The 18,574-nt window shown below is 38.1% G+C and overlaps 1 protein-coding gene across 4 annotated transcripts; it reads left to right on the forward strand.

The window, feature by feature from the left end:
* Positions 1-3,517: 3,517 nt before the first annotated feature.
* LOC111338920 (uncharacterized) lies at positions 3,518-15,083 on the forward strand. Of its 4 annotated transcripts, XM_022945479.2 has the most exons (6): positions 3,518-3,827; positions 4,390-4,460; positions 8,321-8,387; positions 9,892-10,569; positions 10,821-11,062; positions 11,489-15,083. In XM_022945479.2, exons 2-6 carry the CDS (start codon positions 4,410-4,412, stop codon positions 12,392-12,394), a joined length of 1,944 nt encoding a protein of 647 aa, XP_022801214.2. In that variant the 5' UTR covers positions 3,518-3,827; positions 4,390-4,409; the 3' UTR covers positions 12,395-15,083. The 4 variants fall into 4 exon arrangements, with proteins under 4 accessions (XP_022801214.2, XP_022801215.2, XP_022801216.2 ...); XM_022945480.2 differs by lacking the exons at positions 3,518-3,827; positions 4,390-4,460 and adding an exon at positions 6,175-6,197; XM_022945481.2 differs by lacking the exons at positions 3,518-3,827; positions 4,390-4,460 and adding an exon at positions 7,978-8,218.
* The last annotated feature ends 3,491 nt before the right edge of the window (positions 15,084-18,574 follow it).

The following is an 18,574-nucleotide window of genomic DNA, read 5'->3' on the forward strand; positions in this document are numbered from 1 at the left end:
ATATAATCTGCCTGTTTTATCTTTTTTTTCACTATTTCTTCCTTTTAAAAACTGCATGATCTGTCAGGCCAGTCTTCAAGTAATTGGACAAGCTAAAAGGAAGCGAATCAAACGACAATCATGAAATACAACAATTTAAAATGGTAATGATAATAGCGATCATAATTTTTTTTTTTTAATAAAATGCAAATCTTTATTCACTATAATCACTAAAAGTATTTACAGAAATTATGATGAAATGCTTAAAAATCGAAAACAAATGCGTCAAAATGTCCAGTAAAAGTTCCAGAAAAGCTCATGGATACACACTTCTTATAATAATCATAATGATGATAATAATTAAGGTATAAATATTACAAAACAGGTTTAAAAAGTCTCTAACTGAGAGAAAAGTTTTGAATCTCTTCGGTATTAACTTAATAATAATAATAGATTTTTCCTTAAAAATATCTCACAAAAAGCAGTTCTCTAAAAAAAAATTAAAAGTTCAGTAAACTAAGGTCATACTAAAACTCGACTACTTACATTCGGTGGTCTAAATTCGTGTATTAAAAATGGACGTCACAGAAGCAAAAATTATTTAATCCAGACTGTGTTATTATTCAACATAAGAAAAGGACCTTACTTTATACACATTTCACGCTGAAAAAGTCTTTACTAGTGTGGGTACGAAACGACGAAACTGACTGGGTACGAATGGTCTCAGCTGGGTTCGAATCGCCAGGGTATGAAGAGTCCTAGCTGGGTACGAAACGAATGGTAAGCCCGCAAAGTGCCAAGTCCTGTGGCTTGACGTATCAATTATTTCAGGGCCTTTATTGGGTGCACCGTCAACCGTCTCATATAACAAAATCATTGACCATCAATCGTCCAAAGAGTAACCATTTATCCTAAAATAAAATGGCGTCTGTGCATGTTTTAAATGGCCAAAAAATTAAATATTTGCATAATTGCAACTTGTTGCGAAAAATCAAAACTTAATTTTCCGTTTCAAACTGTAAACCTTCATCGAGAAAACAAGAATTACCTCGAATGGCATAAAAAATTTGGACGCAACAGTGAAAACGGCCTTTCTATGACCGTCAACCCTTAGAGATACTACCCCTTCGGACTCTCATTATTTACTAAATCATCATTCTTTTTTTTTTTTTTTTTAATCACGGTTTTGCGCTACAAGCAAACCTTACTTGTACCCAGCATTCATTTTGACTGCGCGAAACTTGAGCGCCACTTCCGGGTGGACATATCGTACAGACTTCCGCTTTCCATTTAGGCGCCGCTTTGTTTACGTCGGAGACGCATCTAAACCTAACCGCCGTTCACTGCGTGATGCCCGCGACAACATCCTTTGAAGCGTGTAATAAATTCAACAGGTGTAGCGACCTACCAGCCATGTTTTCACCTGTTACATAATAACAACAATGTCCACTTAAGCGACAGGTTATTTACACAATATGATCAACAGATCAAAGACCATCTCCATGACAACGTGTGACTGTGAAGTCGTTTCTATTTTGTCAATAAAATGGAATCACTAACCTTGATTAGTTAGTGCTTTCAAATGAAAAATTTTCAGAAAAATATGCATTTTTGAAATAATTAGGGGAATTATTAAGATTCCTATTGTCAAAAAGTACCCTTTCAATACCAACTGAGTCGAACTATATATATATTTTTTAAATCGATCACAGCGGTTTGTGAGCTGTTCACTTACGAGCAATAAATTTGAAGCCGACTTGTTTCTCTTTGTCTCCCATCCTTTGTCATGCGATCATTGTGCAAAACCAAAAGCGTCTGATGAAAAATAAAACAGCTTTGCTTATTCTTTTTGCGTAACTAACCACAACCGCTCGATTGTTCAGTGAGCTTGGATGTTGCGGTATCAGCTGCGTTCAGCCGAGTGAACACCTATGAACTGTAGTTTTGAGAACTTTTCTTCTGGCCTCGTGAAGTATATGCATAACTAGCTTATCCAGATAACCGCTCATATGGTTATGGCTCCGTCGTAAACCCTAGATTAACCAGCGTATGATGGCTTAGTTCCAAATGCTTGAATATGGGCCCCTATTGTCAGAAACTCAAGGTGAATGAAAATTGCTTTATGAAAAGCGTACGCTCTAAAATTGGCAAACATGGATGCTTCATTGAACGATCAATGGAATAAAACGTCTGATTCATTTATTTTGAGATAACGGCACGTTTAGGTGTAGCAATGGAATCTTAAACTCTGTATCAGGAGAAATAAGAAGGACATAGGTTTATTACTGACCACCTGATTCGCAGTGTCAATGAAATTAAGAAAGCTGTTGGCGTGGGGGTTTTTCGCTTTGAAGGTGACGTACCATAGAATTTATTCGTTTGTCCAGCTGAATTTAGTTGAATTAAAATCTATAATCAAGCCACATCATCTCTATGGAATGCAGCGTGAATCTTACTCGCTCTATGCATGCTTGACTCTGCTTGCTTGAGTAAGTTGCGCATTCACATGGAAGAGTTACTATGAGGCATCAAACTAAATTATTGGAAAATGCGGCCTTCGAAGATACAGTCCCAAAATTAAAGAGCTTTTTCGAAGATCTGGAGTAGGGTGCTTCTCCTAGGAGCTGTTCCTAAGGGTAGAAGTTTAACAAAGTTGACTTTATGGGTTAACAGCGAAAGGGAAAGTTAAGTTTGGCGGTAACTTGAACCGACCAATCATACGCCTTCTAGAACGATCGCCTTTGTTCTTTGTGTCGCCGTGTGTGGGCTGCCCGTGCCCCTAAGTAGTACCACCTGGGGAATACATGGTATCTGAAATTCGATGTTCCGACATGTATGGTGGCTTTGTATAGATTACCTGGGAATTCGCCCTTTCCTGTGCAACCCATCGAGACAGGCTCATTTTATAGTGACACTTTCAAGGCCAAAACATTTATTATGTTCATTATTATGTACATGACTGGCTGTGACTATCGCTCGTGTAAAACGTGACTGATTCACCTGGAGGCTTAATGAGACTCACTGAAGCGAAGTGCTGTTTTTTAAAGTCGTTAAACTATATCAAACAGCGACAAAAAATCTATCCTGATCCTCCTTACTGGATGGCGAAATGAAGCAGAAAAAATTATAAATGTTAGGCTTTAGGTTGCAAATACACTGGTGTTACTCTGCCGACGATGGTTGATAGTTAAATAGAGGCATACACTGCCTGTCAATCTTAGTTTTTGTTGGTAGTGATCAGCGAAATTATCAGAATTTGAGAATGCAAGCCTGCAAAATAAAGAGATTATACTTTAAACTGGTGCTCAACTTTTGATCCATAAAGGTTGTAATTCTAACACACGCTGCGTTCAAAGCTCCTTCGAGCGTGCTTTTTTTTTTGTCGATCCGATAACTTTGAAAAAAAAGTTTGTTTCGTTTGATCGCATCTGGAATCAAGCAGCCCCTTACCAACACCTCCCCGGGTGACATCCTTGTCGATATCACCCTCCATGCACGAGAAATTTGCTTTGTTGCTGGTCACCAGCCAAGAGATTTGAGAGCGAATGCATTAAATTTACATCAAAGCTTTCGTTTCCTTTCAAGATGCCCATTCATGTGTGACTGGTCGTTAACTCACTTCTAGCGCAACGTTAGTCCAAGATTTTCATCTTGTCTCTACGGTGAAGATGTGCCCAGGAAAATCAATTTTTAAGAAATAACTATGAATTAAAATCACTTGGACAGTTCTGTGATTTAGCGAGGCTTCATTACCTTGGTTGGCTAATTCAGGTACTGGAAATCAGGATTTTTCTTGGTACACTATTTTCAAAAGAGATTTAAGGAAAACAGGATTTGACCTTTCCAAGGTAAGACGAAATATTTTAAGAGTTAATACCTTTTTTTTTATATTGCACCAGAGAGAGTAGCTGCAAATATATCATTACGGAAATTTCCGAGAGAGAAATCGAAAACTGACTACTACTTATATTTAAAACGTACCATTTGAAATCAACTACACTGGTCCGAGGATGGAAATACTTTTTTATTTTTCTTTAGAGCATAAGAATGAAATATGTTGAGATTATCTTTTACTATATTTTCAGAATAATATAGAAAACAGAGACTAAAACTTGTTAAAATTTGGTTGAACTAGACTTAAACGTCTTGACTGGCGCTAACCTTGTATGGCCATGACAACTCTATCCCAAAGTCATTTATGCTCACAAATTAATACGAAAAGAGTTAAGAGAATCTTACTTATCTTAGCAGTTATAATCTTATATGATGAATTAAGAAGAAAAGTAGTTTAGAACTGAGGTACTTTTAACTAGAAGCAGGACTAACAGAGGGGTTATGTTTACTTGAAGCCAGTAATTAATAAGTAAGCAAGGTTTCTTGAACAGCGCCGTTCAAATTCTTCCTCAACAGTTGGTCCACCCCTCGTTCGGATGGCATTTTTGGACTCGCAATTCAACAAGGCCAGTCTATCCCAAATAAAGGTAAGCAAATATACACATTTTGAATTTTTTCTTGACAGGACTTCCTGCTATTTTTGTATTTATCTTTGATCTGAGCCCCTCTTGTACCACCGGGTGGATTGCTTGTACTGAATTGATCAAAGTGACAAAACCAAAAAGAAACAAGTGGGTATTTTCTTTCCAAATTTTCCTAGATAATCTTTGAAAATAACATACACCGTTTTACTCAGTGTAGATATCTGTGGAACAGCAAAATAAGAAACCAAATTTGGTGCTTTATTTGAACTCTTCTTGGTAAGATTTCCACTTGCTTGGACGCGTTGTAAATTCGTTCATAACTTTAAGTTGCGTAGATGAACTCTCGATAGATACAAAAGTGAAGAATTTTTTTTTATTGTGAGAAAATATAGTTTTCTTACAGTCGTTTGTAGCTGACTTTCATCGCAGTCAACATTGGGTGGGCAACGTTATTGATCGAGGTTATTTGTTTTTCCAAATTTGAAGGACACCTTTGTACCAATTTTTCTAGGTCAACATGCTTTTTGGGGGGGTTAAAATTTTCTAACCTCACTTATTCGGAACTAACACTCCAGGATCTTGTCTTATATTCAAAGCATGTAAAGATAGAATAATGAAATACAGGCGTAACGTTTATCAATCAGCTTACTTTTCACTAGCATTGGAAAAAACTATGCCCTTCTTATAACGTTCTAGGGCAACAGACCCATTTATGGCCTCCAGGGTAGTCATCATGAATTATTAATAATTCAAGCTAATTTAACTCCTGGATAAAATGCTTCTTAATATTTTTTTTAACTCAAATTCTACAAGTTTCCACTGAGGAGGTTACCCATATTTTTAAGCATTGTTTCAATCGCTAAATTCAAACTTTTATCGATGAAAAAAACGGGCATGGACTTTCGTAGCGGAATCAAATTGGTCACCCGACAAACAAAAGTGACCGATTACGATGAAATAAGGGGTCATATTGACCCCCGAAGCGCGCGTGGTCGGGCGACACGAATACCTCGGAGATATGGTTACAGCACTATGTGACATGCCCTAAATCACTGAATGAAACGCCGGGTTCAAACCTTCCCTCCTAATCATACATTCATTTGTTACATTGGCCCTATTTAATTCAGACACCTATACCATCAACCAATAAAACAGCGGTTGTACAATTGTAACTTTCTTTTAGTTTGTTTGATGCAATAATCTAAGCAAACAAAACAGCATCTCTTGTTTTCTTCACGGATGGACGATGGAACAAATAGATTCTCTAAGCAAACATGAGCGAACTGCTGTGTATGCCCTCTATCGGCCTGTCACCTAGCGAGTAGTTTAATTTGCTCATTTCATTTTTCTCTCTATTTGAGATTCGTGACCCATGTTAGTTATGATGTAATGGTTAGGTAAGGCGGTGGACTGCACTTGGGTGTAATCGCTTAAGAAAATTACAGCAATGAGCTGATTCACTTGGTTAGGTCGATCGCACAGGCTAACCTCTTCGTTTGAAATTCCCCAACGAAATCCGACCTTTATGCGATTTACGTGCTTCAGCAGATGCCTTTGATTTAGTTCAGACAGCTGATCAAAGCAAGGGTAAACGTTTGAGGTGTTTTTTTCTCACAAATTGAGGATTTCCAAAGAAACTAATTGTCAGCTATAGTATACAGCCGCTGCTCTTTAAAACGCATCGAGGGGATCGAAGACAAAAAAGGTATTTACTGACGAGCTTTGAAGAGTATCACAACGGTAGGGCACTTGCGTTTTGCTTTGCGATAACAAAAAAGACTGTCTTAGTTACTTTAGCATTTTTAAAACTAGTTTGACCTAGTTTATTTGCTATAAAGTACCCTTACCACTCGTCTATAAGCATGACGTCACCAACATTCAGGTCGTTCTGCTTCGAAAAAATAGTTCATGTTAGACTACTTAATTTGAGCGGGGCTGGAATGGTAGCTTTGATTAACTTCTTCGTTGATAAATTGTTTAGTTATAAGATATCTCTATTACAAACGATGTTGTATCGAATTCGACGGAGCATATTCTTGCTTGAATTGGTTATTGCATCTCTGTCACCATTTTTACAGCTGCATTTAGTGATCAGTTCACTTCGATGGCGAGGAGACGCAAACAACTAAAAAAATTATATCCTTAAATTCATCGAAACAGTTAAGTCATTTTATTAATAGCGACTGTCCAGTGTCTTGGCTGTTCTTCTCATATAGTTTTAATGTTAAAAACAAGTTCTTCTCTCCATTAAGAGTAGAAAATAAGACTGCCTCAGCTGCGGCTGTACATGTACTTGATATTGTTTGCGCAATGTACGCGAATTTATTGCCGAGAGAAGTTTATTGAGCCATAGAGAGCAGATTGAATTTCTTACTATTCTTAATCAGTGGATGTAAGCTTCTTACCATGAATATAAGGAAAAAATGACCCGTTAGAAACATTTGAAAGTGGGAGTGGAACAAGTTAGACAGTCCTTTGACTTCGATCATACGTTACTTGATTTCTGCTATAGATCTCCCTAGCTTGAATAGATCTTCAATTGAAATCTCTACTTAGAAAATTCGTTTTACGGAATTAAAAATTCTCAGTTTGATCTCATTTTTCCCACGTGACCTTTTGTAAAACTGCTTATAGGTAAGCCAGTACGAAAAGCCGAATTCTACGTACAACTTATCCGTAAGGTTGGTTTGATGGGTCATGAGTCAATGGTTATCGAAACAACATTGAATAGATCTTAGGACCTAACAAACAACTTTGCAGAAGACGATGTAAAAATGGCGTCGGCTGTTCGATGCAGATGATCAGGGATTGAAGTGCAATTTTCACGAGATCGTGTCCATCAAGAATAGTTCTCTACATTTGAGGGATATCACAATTTTACCTCATAGAATTTAATTCACTTAACGAGGAGCTAACGCTCGAAAAGTCAGCTTTAAGAACTTTTCACGGTGGCCAATTTATATTTTCAATATATAATATTGATAAAACTAATTATCCTGTAATATCCCCCAACGACTCAGCATCAAATTTTCTTTAGAAAGCTGCCCCCTTTATAGCTTGTTTCACTCTGACGACGTAAGCTTTGGTCAATTCACATCAAAAAATTGAAACCGAATTACAAAGTTGCAAGATGACAGAGAAAGAAAAGTAGACTATTTTCTAGTTTTAAAACTAACGAGTTCTTGAATTCAAATTTAAATCGCACCGTCAAGTAAAATTGTCTACCCGAAAGCTATTACTTTCATCTTTAAAACAAAGAAAGAGTAGGTTTAAATTTGGGGCAACTCTGAAAGAAATGATCAAGATTGTTCTCGTTGAAGGAAAAATTCAGATTTACTGTAGTGTTCGACATAGTTCTAAAATTTTGGTATTACCTATTTTTTTAAAATAACGTTGACCTTTGAAGAGAAAAGTTCTATGACCCTATTTCACCCTGTCAGAGCTTCCGGACATTTTTCCCCCGACTTATTTTTCAAGCCGTTTCTTACAAATTCTCGACATTTTTCCGACGCCCCCATGGCATGTGGTAAGCGGTGTTACTACTAACACACTGATTAAACCCGCTGCTGTGTGCCATATAAGGGAATAAGTAAATAGTAAGGTTCAAGTCCTGGCTACGGGTGGCAAAAATCTTCCAGATGGGTTCAAATCGAGCGGGAACATGACTGCTCAATAACAAGACAATTTACAACGGGGTTACAGAATTCCTATTTTCACTTCATCATGAGAAAGGAAACATTATGAATCATTTAAGATATTAAGTGAGTTTTAGATTGCTTTTATTCTTAATTCTTCACCACAAAAGTGGAGAATGAACAGTCGTTGGCGAAATGTGTTTGATGGAATTCCTGCTATTGTTTCAGAACACGATCCGAGAATTAAGTGGAAGAGTCGCCGGTTGGAGTTGCGAATCAATGATGCCCCACAGAGGTAACCCTTAGTTAATTTTATTTTAATTTTTTTTTCAGAATTTCTTATGCGGTGGGGAAAAATATCCTTTCTCTTTTTTAAAGCCGCTTAGTTTAGCTGCTTGCCAAATGATTTATTAATTCAATGCATTCCACGGCTTGTCATGCAAACTTACCGTCGTTCTACAAGCGGGCAGGAATTATCCCAAACATTTTTGAAATTATTTTCTCCAAATTCCGTGATATCAAACTTCCCATTTCCTGGCGAGATGGCTGTCAGATTAAAATTAATTTGAGGAAGTTTACGCTCTTATTTGAAGGCCGATTAACTTGTCATCCTAGCAATACAATAGAATATTTAATTGCCTAAATATCCGGTAATGTTCAGATTTGAATTTTTGGGTTTGACTCTTCGATTTTACTGCTTTTCTTACTGAGATACACCCAGAGACAAAAAACCTTTCCTACTATAAAGAAGAACAACTACTTTAAATAAGATAGAAAAAGTGAAGTGTCTTTCGACTGAAACGTTCAATTCCTGTTGTTTTGGTAAGCAAAAAGGGGACACCAGAATTTGTTTTAGGTAAAATATAGATTTAGTTACTGTGTTATTTTCCTCACCGGAAATATGATGAGAGTGAATATGAATATTCTTCAAAGCTTTAATTGGACACCTCGTTTGATCTCCGCTGTACCAAAGGTTCTATTGGTAAAATATTTCAAATGGATTATAAATGACCTCTGGTTTGCCGAATCAAATTTTGTATCATTTTAAAATACTTAATCTCTTCCTTAGAAAGAAATATAATTTACTGGTATCAAGATAAGATAACTTTTCTCTTAACTTGTCAGAACCATTTCAAAAGGTATTGAATTTAATCGTAAGTTATTAGGTTTTTGTTTACAAGGAAATGATCTAAATTATGTAAATTAGCCACGCGGACAAACTGTTGAAAAATTTGAACAAGGTCAATTTCAAGCAGACCTTTTTTTTTTCCCGATTTCTATCCTTAATTTCAAATGTTGTTAAACTAGAAATAGAAATAACAAATCGATAGATTCAAATTTCAGATGAATACAGAGAAGTAAATCAATACTGATTGGCGTAAACTGAAAATGTTGAAGCAGTTTTCGATACAGAGAAATAAGACGGAGACCGAGAAACTATTAAAAGGTTTAGTCGGATTTTTTTTCTTTAATTCTCTTACTTCAAAATTGCGTTTCCGCATCATGAATAATGTTTTTTCTTTCGTTTTAAAAGAACTTTAGATCTCCCTTAACATCGTCTAAAATAGATCGTGATCTTTCAACAGTAGTTTATCAGGAAAAAAAAAAACAAATTGCTTTAGTCAGCTCATTTTGTTGCTATCTCAATGGCAAGTTCTGTGACAATCAAACAATCGGTTTGTGAAAGGGCAACGATACCTGATAAGCGTTGAAATTAAGACAGGTTTTTGGGATTTAGCCTTTATTGTCAATGCATAACACTGAATTTGTGTGATGTGACGAATTTTATCCCAACATAGGACCGGGTGGAGTCAACCAACTCGGAGGTGTTTTCGTCAATGGCCGACCTCTACCGGACTATATGCGACACCGAATTGTTGAGTTGGCTCACTGTGGCGTCCGACCATCGGAGATCTCCCGTCAGCTACTCGTGTCTCACGGGTGTGTGAGCAAAATTCTCGGAAGATATTACGAGACAGGCTCGGTACGGCCCGGAGCGATCGGAGGCAGTAAACCAAAAGTGGCTACTCCACGAGTTGTGTCGAAGATTCTCGCGTACAAGGAAGAAAACCCTTGTATTTTTGCGTGGGAGATCAGAAATAACCTGCTGAGTGATGGAGTCTGCGACAAAAGCAATGTACCGAGTGTCAGTTCCATCAACAGGATTCTGCGCAATGCAGCTTCGGAGAAAGAACAACGCACGGCGCACGAGAAAGCAAAACAGCACGTGCAACATCTTCAGCAGCAGATTCCAAATGCACCTCAGATGAATGGGTTTCAAGCTCAAATTGGTTTCGCTCTACCACACAACGGCCAGACAGCACTACCGACCACTCTTCAGACCCTTGCACAACAGCTGCCTAATCCGCATCCCGTGTCACAAGTTCCAACTCCTGTCGAGAAACCCACACACGCTCCAGAGGTTGTACAGAGCGTGGAAAAGAATGACAATGAACATCAAGGCACGCCACAAAACGGTTGGTAATAAAACTATAAAGTCCGTATTCATATCCTCGTGCATGCAACTATTTCATACCAGAGTTCATTGTAACTACTTAGCGTGATATACAACGAAGTTCTTAGAATTAAAAAAAAAATGCTATATTCCTGACTCTAAGAGAAGGATGTACCTTACCCACACATCTAAAGGCTTTCTCATAGCATTTAGTTTGAGTCATGTCATTTCCATCGAAATGCAGCTTTACGAACATCTTTAATTTTCGTGCAGGCACGGATCACAACGGGAAATCAGAAACAGAATCAAAACAGAATGGTCACCCAGAGGGCGAGATTGGAACAGTGGGTGAGGAACGCAAGAGAAAACACGATGACACACCCGTGATTGGGGACCAAAGCGACGAGGACCTCAAGAAAGAGAGCAACGGTACAACAGACGTAAATGGAAACGAAGGCCCAGACTCTAAGAAAAGAAAACTTGGACACATTGAGAATGGGCATAAGACTGAAGTGGTGAGATAGCTTGACATCGAAACATTTTATAGTAATGCGAAACTGAAATTAAAACACAGTTCCTGGCCGCACTTTTCTATATTATATGGTCTGTACACGTGACTCATTGCCTTAATTGTATAGTTTTTTTGAAACAGGAACCTTGAGTTTCATTATTAGTACCTAGATCTCAAACCATGAATGAAGAAACTTTCTATTATGTAACATAAATTACTCATTGTAAATGCTTCAGCCTCTCACAAAGGCGGAAAAGAAAATTGTAAGCTATTGTGATAAGCTACGAGAAGGAAAGTTCCTTTTCGATCTTGCGGCATCATTAAGTTAAACGACTCCTTAGTTTGATTTTTTACATATGATAATTTTAGTTTGTTGCTAATTATTTTCTTCTCCTTCTTCTTACGCTTTCTTTGTTAAATGTTTAATTAGCCCGTGTACACTCGCGTATCACCGACATGGATCAAGTACAACCCAGTGATTCCAAGTGGATTCGCCATTGCAAGCAGTCTTAATGGCTTGAACGCAATCGCTGGCGACCTCAATGGATTAAACGTCAACGTAAATGGCATGGGCGGTTTGAATGGTGTCAACGGGCTGGGAAGCGTTGGGGCGGTAAACGGATTGAACAGCATAGCACAGATGAACGCTGTTAATGGGATGAACGGAATGAATGGAATGGGAAATGGTTTGGGGAATGGAATGAGTCTAATGAACGGGAACAATGCCATCAATGGAATCAATGGTCTGGCGGGTATCAGCACCATAAATGGTATTAACACTTTGGGCAACATCAGCTGTCACAATGTCAACGGAATGAGCGCCATCAATGGGATGCACTCAATGAATGGGATAAATGGCCACAGCAATGGAGGAATGGCACACCCTGGTATGGACCAAGATCGGTCACTTGGACAGAACGGAATCAACGGCCACACAGAGAATGTCCACTGGTCGCCACCTTACCCTATGGTCTGTCTTCCAGATTCAAATAATTCCAATGGAATTACCCAAACTAATGGTATAAATAAACAAGATTCATTTGCACCACAGATTGCCTTTCAGATAACCAACACGCCTAGACCAGACCTTCAGAACAATTCTGCCAACTCAACCACTGTATGTACGTCGGTTTTCGCACCCATAACAACGGCAACGCCAAGAAATCACTCCCTTACCATGGCAAATCCCTTGACCAATGGCATTCAAGCCATGCAGTTTTCTCGACCAATGGCGACCGAATTTACACAGCCAATCATGAAGATTATGGCACCAGCCACATTCCTGCCATTAAGACCGTCTGGAATAACCTCCCTTGATACCATAACTCATGGGTGAGCAAACACGCAGGAAAAAAGCGATGGGAAACAAGGCAAAAGTTGATGGCGTTGCCTTTTTGAGGAATCCAAGTCCTTCGACAAGCATTTTGGAGAAAATGCGCATCCATCCTTTCATGTATCCTAAAATTTTGTCAAGCACGTAAGATGTCATTTCTCCTTCATGAGAGGTGATCTCTTTTGTTTACGACAGGGAGAAAAATCGATTTATTTTTCAAAAACATGTTCGAAACTGGAATGTTATTTTCCAACAAATTCGGAGATATCCTTTACAAGAAAGGTTACTTATTCAAATCTTATTTTATCTTCACCATAAAGGTAAGCGTTCATTATATGATATAGTCAGTATTTAGAAACACTTACACTGTGAAGTGTTTACATGTATTACGACTAACAGACCAGTCAACTTATACACGAGTTTTTTGTCCTATTGCTAGCTGCTATCCTTACAATTCAGAGACCTGTTAACGTTACCTGTCGAGTCTAACCGTACGTGCGGTTTCAGTCGTGTCTTATTCATGTTCTAACTCGCCCTCACGCAACTATAATTTGAAATGATCGTATTGAACAAACTCCAACGTCACATAAAGTATATAAATTTAAATCATGATTAGCGAACAGTCGGAAATTAATTTTACTTCCTAGTATTGATTAATATATATATATTTCGGCTTCTCTAAAAGGAAACTCTTTTTAAGCCATATATGCAAATGCAGAAAAAGTGGTTTAACCCGCTACGCTTTCAGCTGGTCATGAAGCTCGATTGGCTATAATTGCAGTGTGTCACAATAACGTATTCATTTCCCAGAAGCCACAAACATACGAAATTCCCACTGAAGATGATAATGTGAAGTTTGAAGTCAAAATATTACTGCATCTTCCTTTTTAATTTTTCCCCATAGTTTTAAACTCGTCATACCAGCTAAAACTGCTTTAGCAACTTTGAACTAACAATGCATGCATATCCTACTCATCCATTTTATTAATCGCCTTTGCCTTCGATGAGTAATTAACCAATGAAATCTGTAGTTGGTTTCTCAGTAGCTTTGTACACAGTTATCATGACTTCACCAATGTTGATAAAAAGTAATAGCAAGTTTTAAAGTTTTTGTGCTTCGCGGCGCGCGCTGAAGGGCTCCGCTATTATTCTGAAGCAATGTAAAGAGAACACAAATATTCAACTGCCTAATAAGGCCTCCTCTAAATTTTAATTCACGAATAAAAAATCGAGGAATAAATTAGTAATGAGTTAGTTATCGAGAGAAAAATAGTACAGGAAGCCAACTGCTTCTTGCCATAACCATGCTTGACGCTGATACAATTGTGTAGGCGCGATGATCGACCTCCTACCTTTTCAGTTTGTTAATGCTTGAGTAAGTTTGTTGCGCTTGTTTATTCTATATAAATAAGCCATTTTCACTTTCGCTTTGCTGTATAAAAGTAGACATAAATTGAGTAGTTTCCTTACAAAACAAAATCATTGAGAATGAGGTAAGTGGGTCAAACTCATGAAATGGAAGATGATAGCAGGGAAGCTTTTATCTGATTCTTAGATATTGGAGAGGAACTTTTCCAACCGAATGAAAAGTAGAAACTCAACTTCTGACCCATACACCTACAGCCAAATCAATTGGAATGCAAGGGAAGGTTAAATTGATGTTCTAACTTGTAGGTTGCCGCTAATTAGTGTACACTACACAAGTGAATAATGCAATAATGCTTTTTGTGCGCGCTGATTGGCTGGTTCGCAAGTGATTAGTAAGTGCTGTTCCAAAAAACCGCAGAGACAAAATCGCGCGTCGAATATTGAATTTCCAACAATTTTTTGGCATATTTATTGAAATAAACTGACTACTTTTTGGTTTCTGTGTGGTATATACTAAACCAATTATTAACCTCCGTGTTGGTAAAGGTGGTGGATGTGCATCTCACTGCTCCGCTGCTCAGTAAATATTTAATGCTATTCAATTTGAGTTCTCCTAAGCAATTGTATTGGTTTTGGTTTTACGACACTGAGTCGAAAAGAGCCCTAATACTCACCAAACAAAATGCAAAGATCATCAGTTTTTCTATCCCACGACACATTCTTCCTGATTTCTTTGTAGTAACTTACGTACACCTTTCTTAGTAATAAGTTTACATTCAGCCCAACCAGTGTCATGCTAGGCATGCCGGGTAACATGGCGGCTAGCCCGCTGGGGAACTGGATGAGAATGTACAAAGTGTTTATCAAGAGAGAATATATTTTTCCATATTGCGTTATATATCAGATATTAATAAATTAAACAATGTTCTCAAATAACTTTACTTCAAATAATTCTGAATTCTTTATTTGTTATTGTTAGGTTCTGTGATCAGTGAACTTCTTTCAAAGAAAATCTTTCGCTGTCTACAAATCAGAAGTAGTTTAAGTCCATCGTTTCATTTTGTTTTTCGTTGTTTTCTCTTGGCAGAACATCAGCATACTCGTTTTAGTTTTTAAAAAAGAAAGACCATCCAAGTTTCTATGAAAGAAGTTCGCAAAATCATGCTTATTATTACAGTTGAAAGACGCATTCTTTATTAGAGAAACAAGCGAAAAAATTGTATTTAAATTCTAGAATATTGCAATCAACGTGGTTGCAGATTGTTTATTAGACGAAATGTGTAAAGATCATTGAGGAAGCTTAATGAAAAATATTTAAACCGTTTCTTTGTGTGAACTTTTTTATTTCTTTCTGTTTGATGTGGTCCGCGAAATTTGCTCTGTGTCTCACTCCACCCTGTCCTTCTACCTTTTTACCCCCAACAGCGATACTCACTTAAAATCTCTTCTTGCAATATTACCTCTCAAGCAAACATCAGGATTAGGAGAATAAAGGAAATGATTCGCTCTTGATTATTCTGAAATTCTCCTTGTTAATACGACGGGAAATGTGCGGAGAAAAGTGTAGAGAATGTATGTGCTAATGCTAGGCTAGAAAGGGTTAATTCCAAATTCTATTTGTATCTTCGTTGCCTTTCTCAATCCTACTGATCGAACAAGTCGTGAAACAAAATGGAAGGAACGCTTCGAATTCTAGCAAAACCCAAGAATGAACACGGACAACTGCCGGGATTTCAAATCAATTTTTCTTTATTGTTCAGCTCACACAGAACTCGTCTCAGGCTTGAGACAGACGATTACACTTTCTTTCATTATCGTCCCAACTACGACAGGCAAATATTTACGATACCATTAATCATTAACTTTGAAAAAAGAATTTTAGACTTGACTGGTTCCCTTGTCGGTTATCACCTAATACCACAGTTTACTTCTTATAATGAAGGTTGTCCCAGGCACCACTGTTGCTAACTATTTTTTAATGGTAATAAGAGCGTTGTTATAGCCATAGTCGCTAAAAGCCGGTCAACCTTCGCCTCTTTACGTGCAAAGGAGTTTTCTATACGTTCGAGAGTCGTTCTGGTCAATTGAAGCTCCATGACTAACTCTAACGTTTCATGATCAGACGCCTCCTGGTACACCTTTAAGAGAGGGAGAAGGTTAGTGTGACATTCAAGAATCAAAACTCGTCATAAAGCGCGAACTAAATCAAGCAAGCGCTGCTTTCTCGAAGACGTGAACCCAGCCGGCAAGCAATCTAGATCCATCGTGGTAAATGTAATAAAAAGTTTAACAACGGTACGATTTGGACTGCATGTACATGACAAATCGAAAAGGAATATAAATTATTGAGTAACTTACCTTTCCTCGAGGCTTATCTTTCCTCTTTCGTTTGGCGACCTTCTTGCTAGGCTTTTCACTCACAGTTGCAGAGTCGAGGATCTAAGTAATAAACCGATTTATTCATCTTCCACCGATAACGATGCTGTAAACTCATAGATATAACTATGACTTGACTCTTGACTTGACATGACTTGACACTTGGTTATGACTTGACACTTGACTCTGATGATGACTTCCGCACAGGTTGTCGAAACGTCAGTCACTACCACCGACAACAGTCCTTCTCAGGACTACACTCACCCGGACGATCAGACTACACCTTCAGATATAACTATCTCGCCAAGAAAAACCGTGTTGACTAGATCTTCGGTAGAAAACAAGTGCTGTGCACTTAGAGATTACGATAATAACAAGAAAGAATGTAGTCTATTACTAACGAACTTTCTCTTCGCTAGACGCGGGGGAGGGGTTACTCAGGGGCTTCATGTTTTCTGGATCCTTAAGCTCTTCAGGTAAGCATTGGACAATGGCACTGTATTGTATCTTCTGCCTCCCCCAGCTAACCGTTACTCCCGTTCTAGGCGAGATAGGAGATGGATCAAGTATTTCCGATCGAGACACTTCAGATTCCTGACGACGGCTCCCCTTTTATTGACCGTGTTTTTCTTCGACAATTTTCTCCCTTTTAGCACTAATTGACTGATGTGGTGAGGGCAACAAGCTTTCCCTTGTGCAATCGAGGCCCACAGATGGATCGAAATTTCTTAAACATGATTGGTTTATGCTAGTAAACGGTTTTCCTGTTGCCCTGGTCTTTCGTTTTCTACTACGATAGAGGCGCTGGCTACAAGGAAGCTTTTCATATTGTGATTAGCTGTACGCGAAAAGAAGGTGAAAAAAAAGGTGTGATAAAGCGGCTTTGAAAGAGTTAAAAGAAACATCGTGCTATTTCTAGCTCTATAATCGTTGTTGTGTGAGAAGGCGGGTGTTATGAAAGTGTTAAAATTCTTGTCTTCGAGCTTAATGGAATACACACACACGCTAAAGTTTTTTGGTGCGTGCATAGAGGGTGGCCTGGAAATCAGTAAAGTAAGGAATATGAATGCACGATCCTGTCGGCGCTTTAGTCCTGAGAATTTTGTCTTTGTGAGCGTGTAATAGTACGTCAAAGGTACGTCAAAGGCAATTGTTAGGAACAGTGTCTGTCGTACAAGAACTGATATGGTTCACTCAATATGAATACAATGCGATCAGACCTTTTTTGAGAGAATTGAATGGCTGTTTTTTTCGATACGAAGGTTGCTGTTTTGTTTTGAGTGCAAGGGAGCATGGAGTTTTTAAAAAAAAGGCTGTTCGCGCCCTTGCTGAGTTTTGCTTGCACAAGCTCTGCTTTCACTGTACTCCCCAAAATAAGCTTCTTTGAGGGATGTCCTCCCTTGCCTTTGATAAACCTTCGAAGCTCCACTTTCCACACGTCCCAACTAACCTGAAGTCATGATTACAATTATGCATAATTATAATTATGCATAATTATAATCTTAGATCTGGCATTTGCCGCTCCACGCGTCCTACTTGTAGGACCAAGCGCACGCAAGACTTTGTCACGCATAAGTACACCGAGTGGCTTGTATAATTATGCGTTTTAGTATTATTGGATTTATTGTATTATATTTTAGTATTACATGTTTTGTAAATAGCTCTGTAATTCAGCTATTTTGTATATTGCTGCAATGAGTCTTTATAAACAGTCTTTACCTAAGTCTTTACTATAAATATCGAAATTGCATAGTCTTTGCTACTCTACCGGCGGTGTAAGTGTGACGGAAAATCCGCCGCACATAGCAATGTTGTCTCAACGATCTAAAGGTGAATTTCCAGTGTCGTGTAAATTTTCTATACATAAAACGTGCGTGAGCAAATTTCCACTGCCGCTCAATAATCAATACCATACGTTTTGTTTTTACGAGCGAAACCCGTGCACAAAAGTTGAAGGCTGTTTAATTTTTCTCTGTATTATTGCGATCGCGACGTGCGCAAAACACACGTAAACACTTTGAAAAAAACGTGGAAGTGGATATAAGACAAGTTTTAGTCGACGTATGCGTTTACGCACGTGAACATTCATCTCGCTGTACGAAATATCGTTTAGCCGCAGCGACACATCATTAAGCAGAGACGCAAACGATACGTCGCTCAAAGAAAATATAATTCGCGAAGACCTCATCAATATAACGACACTATACATCGCGGCTGTTAGAGCAATGAAGGGTGAAAGTTTCTGATGAAATTAAGGTGCTGCGTCGGTGGGGGTATCAAGATAATTTGGTTATATCAACAGAGTTGAAATTGTAAATTGGCCACCATAAAGAGTTAGCTTTTTAAGTCTCACCTTAGTTAATATAGCCAAATGACCTAGTTAGAACAACAGCTCTGCGATATCTCATTCCAATTAAAATATCGTTCAAATATCGTCGA

Source organism: Stylophora pistillata, chromosome 2 (assembly GCF_964205215.1).
Source record: "Stylophora pistillata chromosome 2, jaStyPist1.2, whole genome shotgun sequence".
Lineage (NCBI taxonomy): Eukaryota > Metazoa > Cnidaria > Anthozoa > Scleractinia > Pocilloporidae > Stylophora > Stylophora pistillata.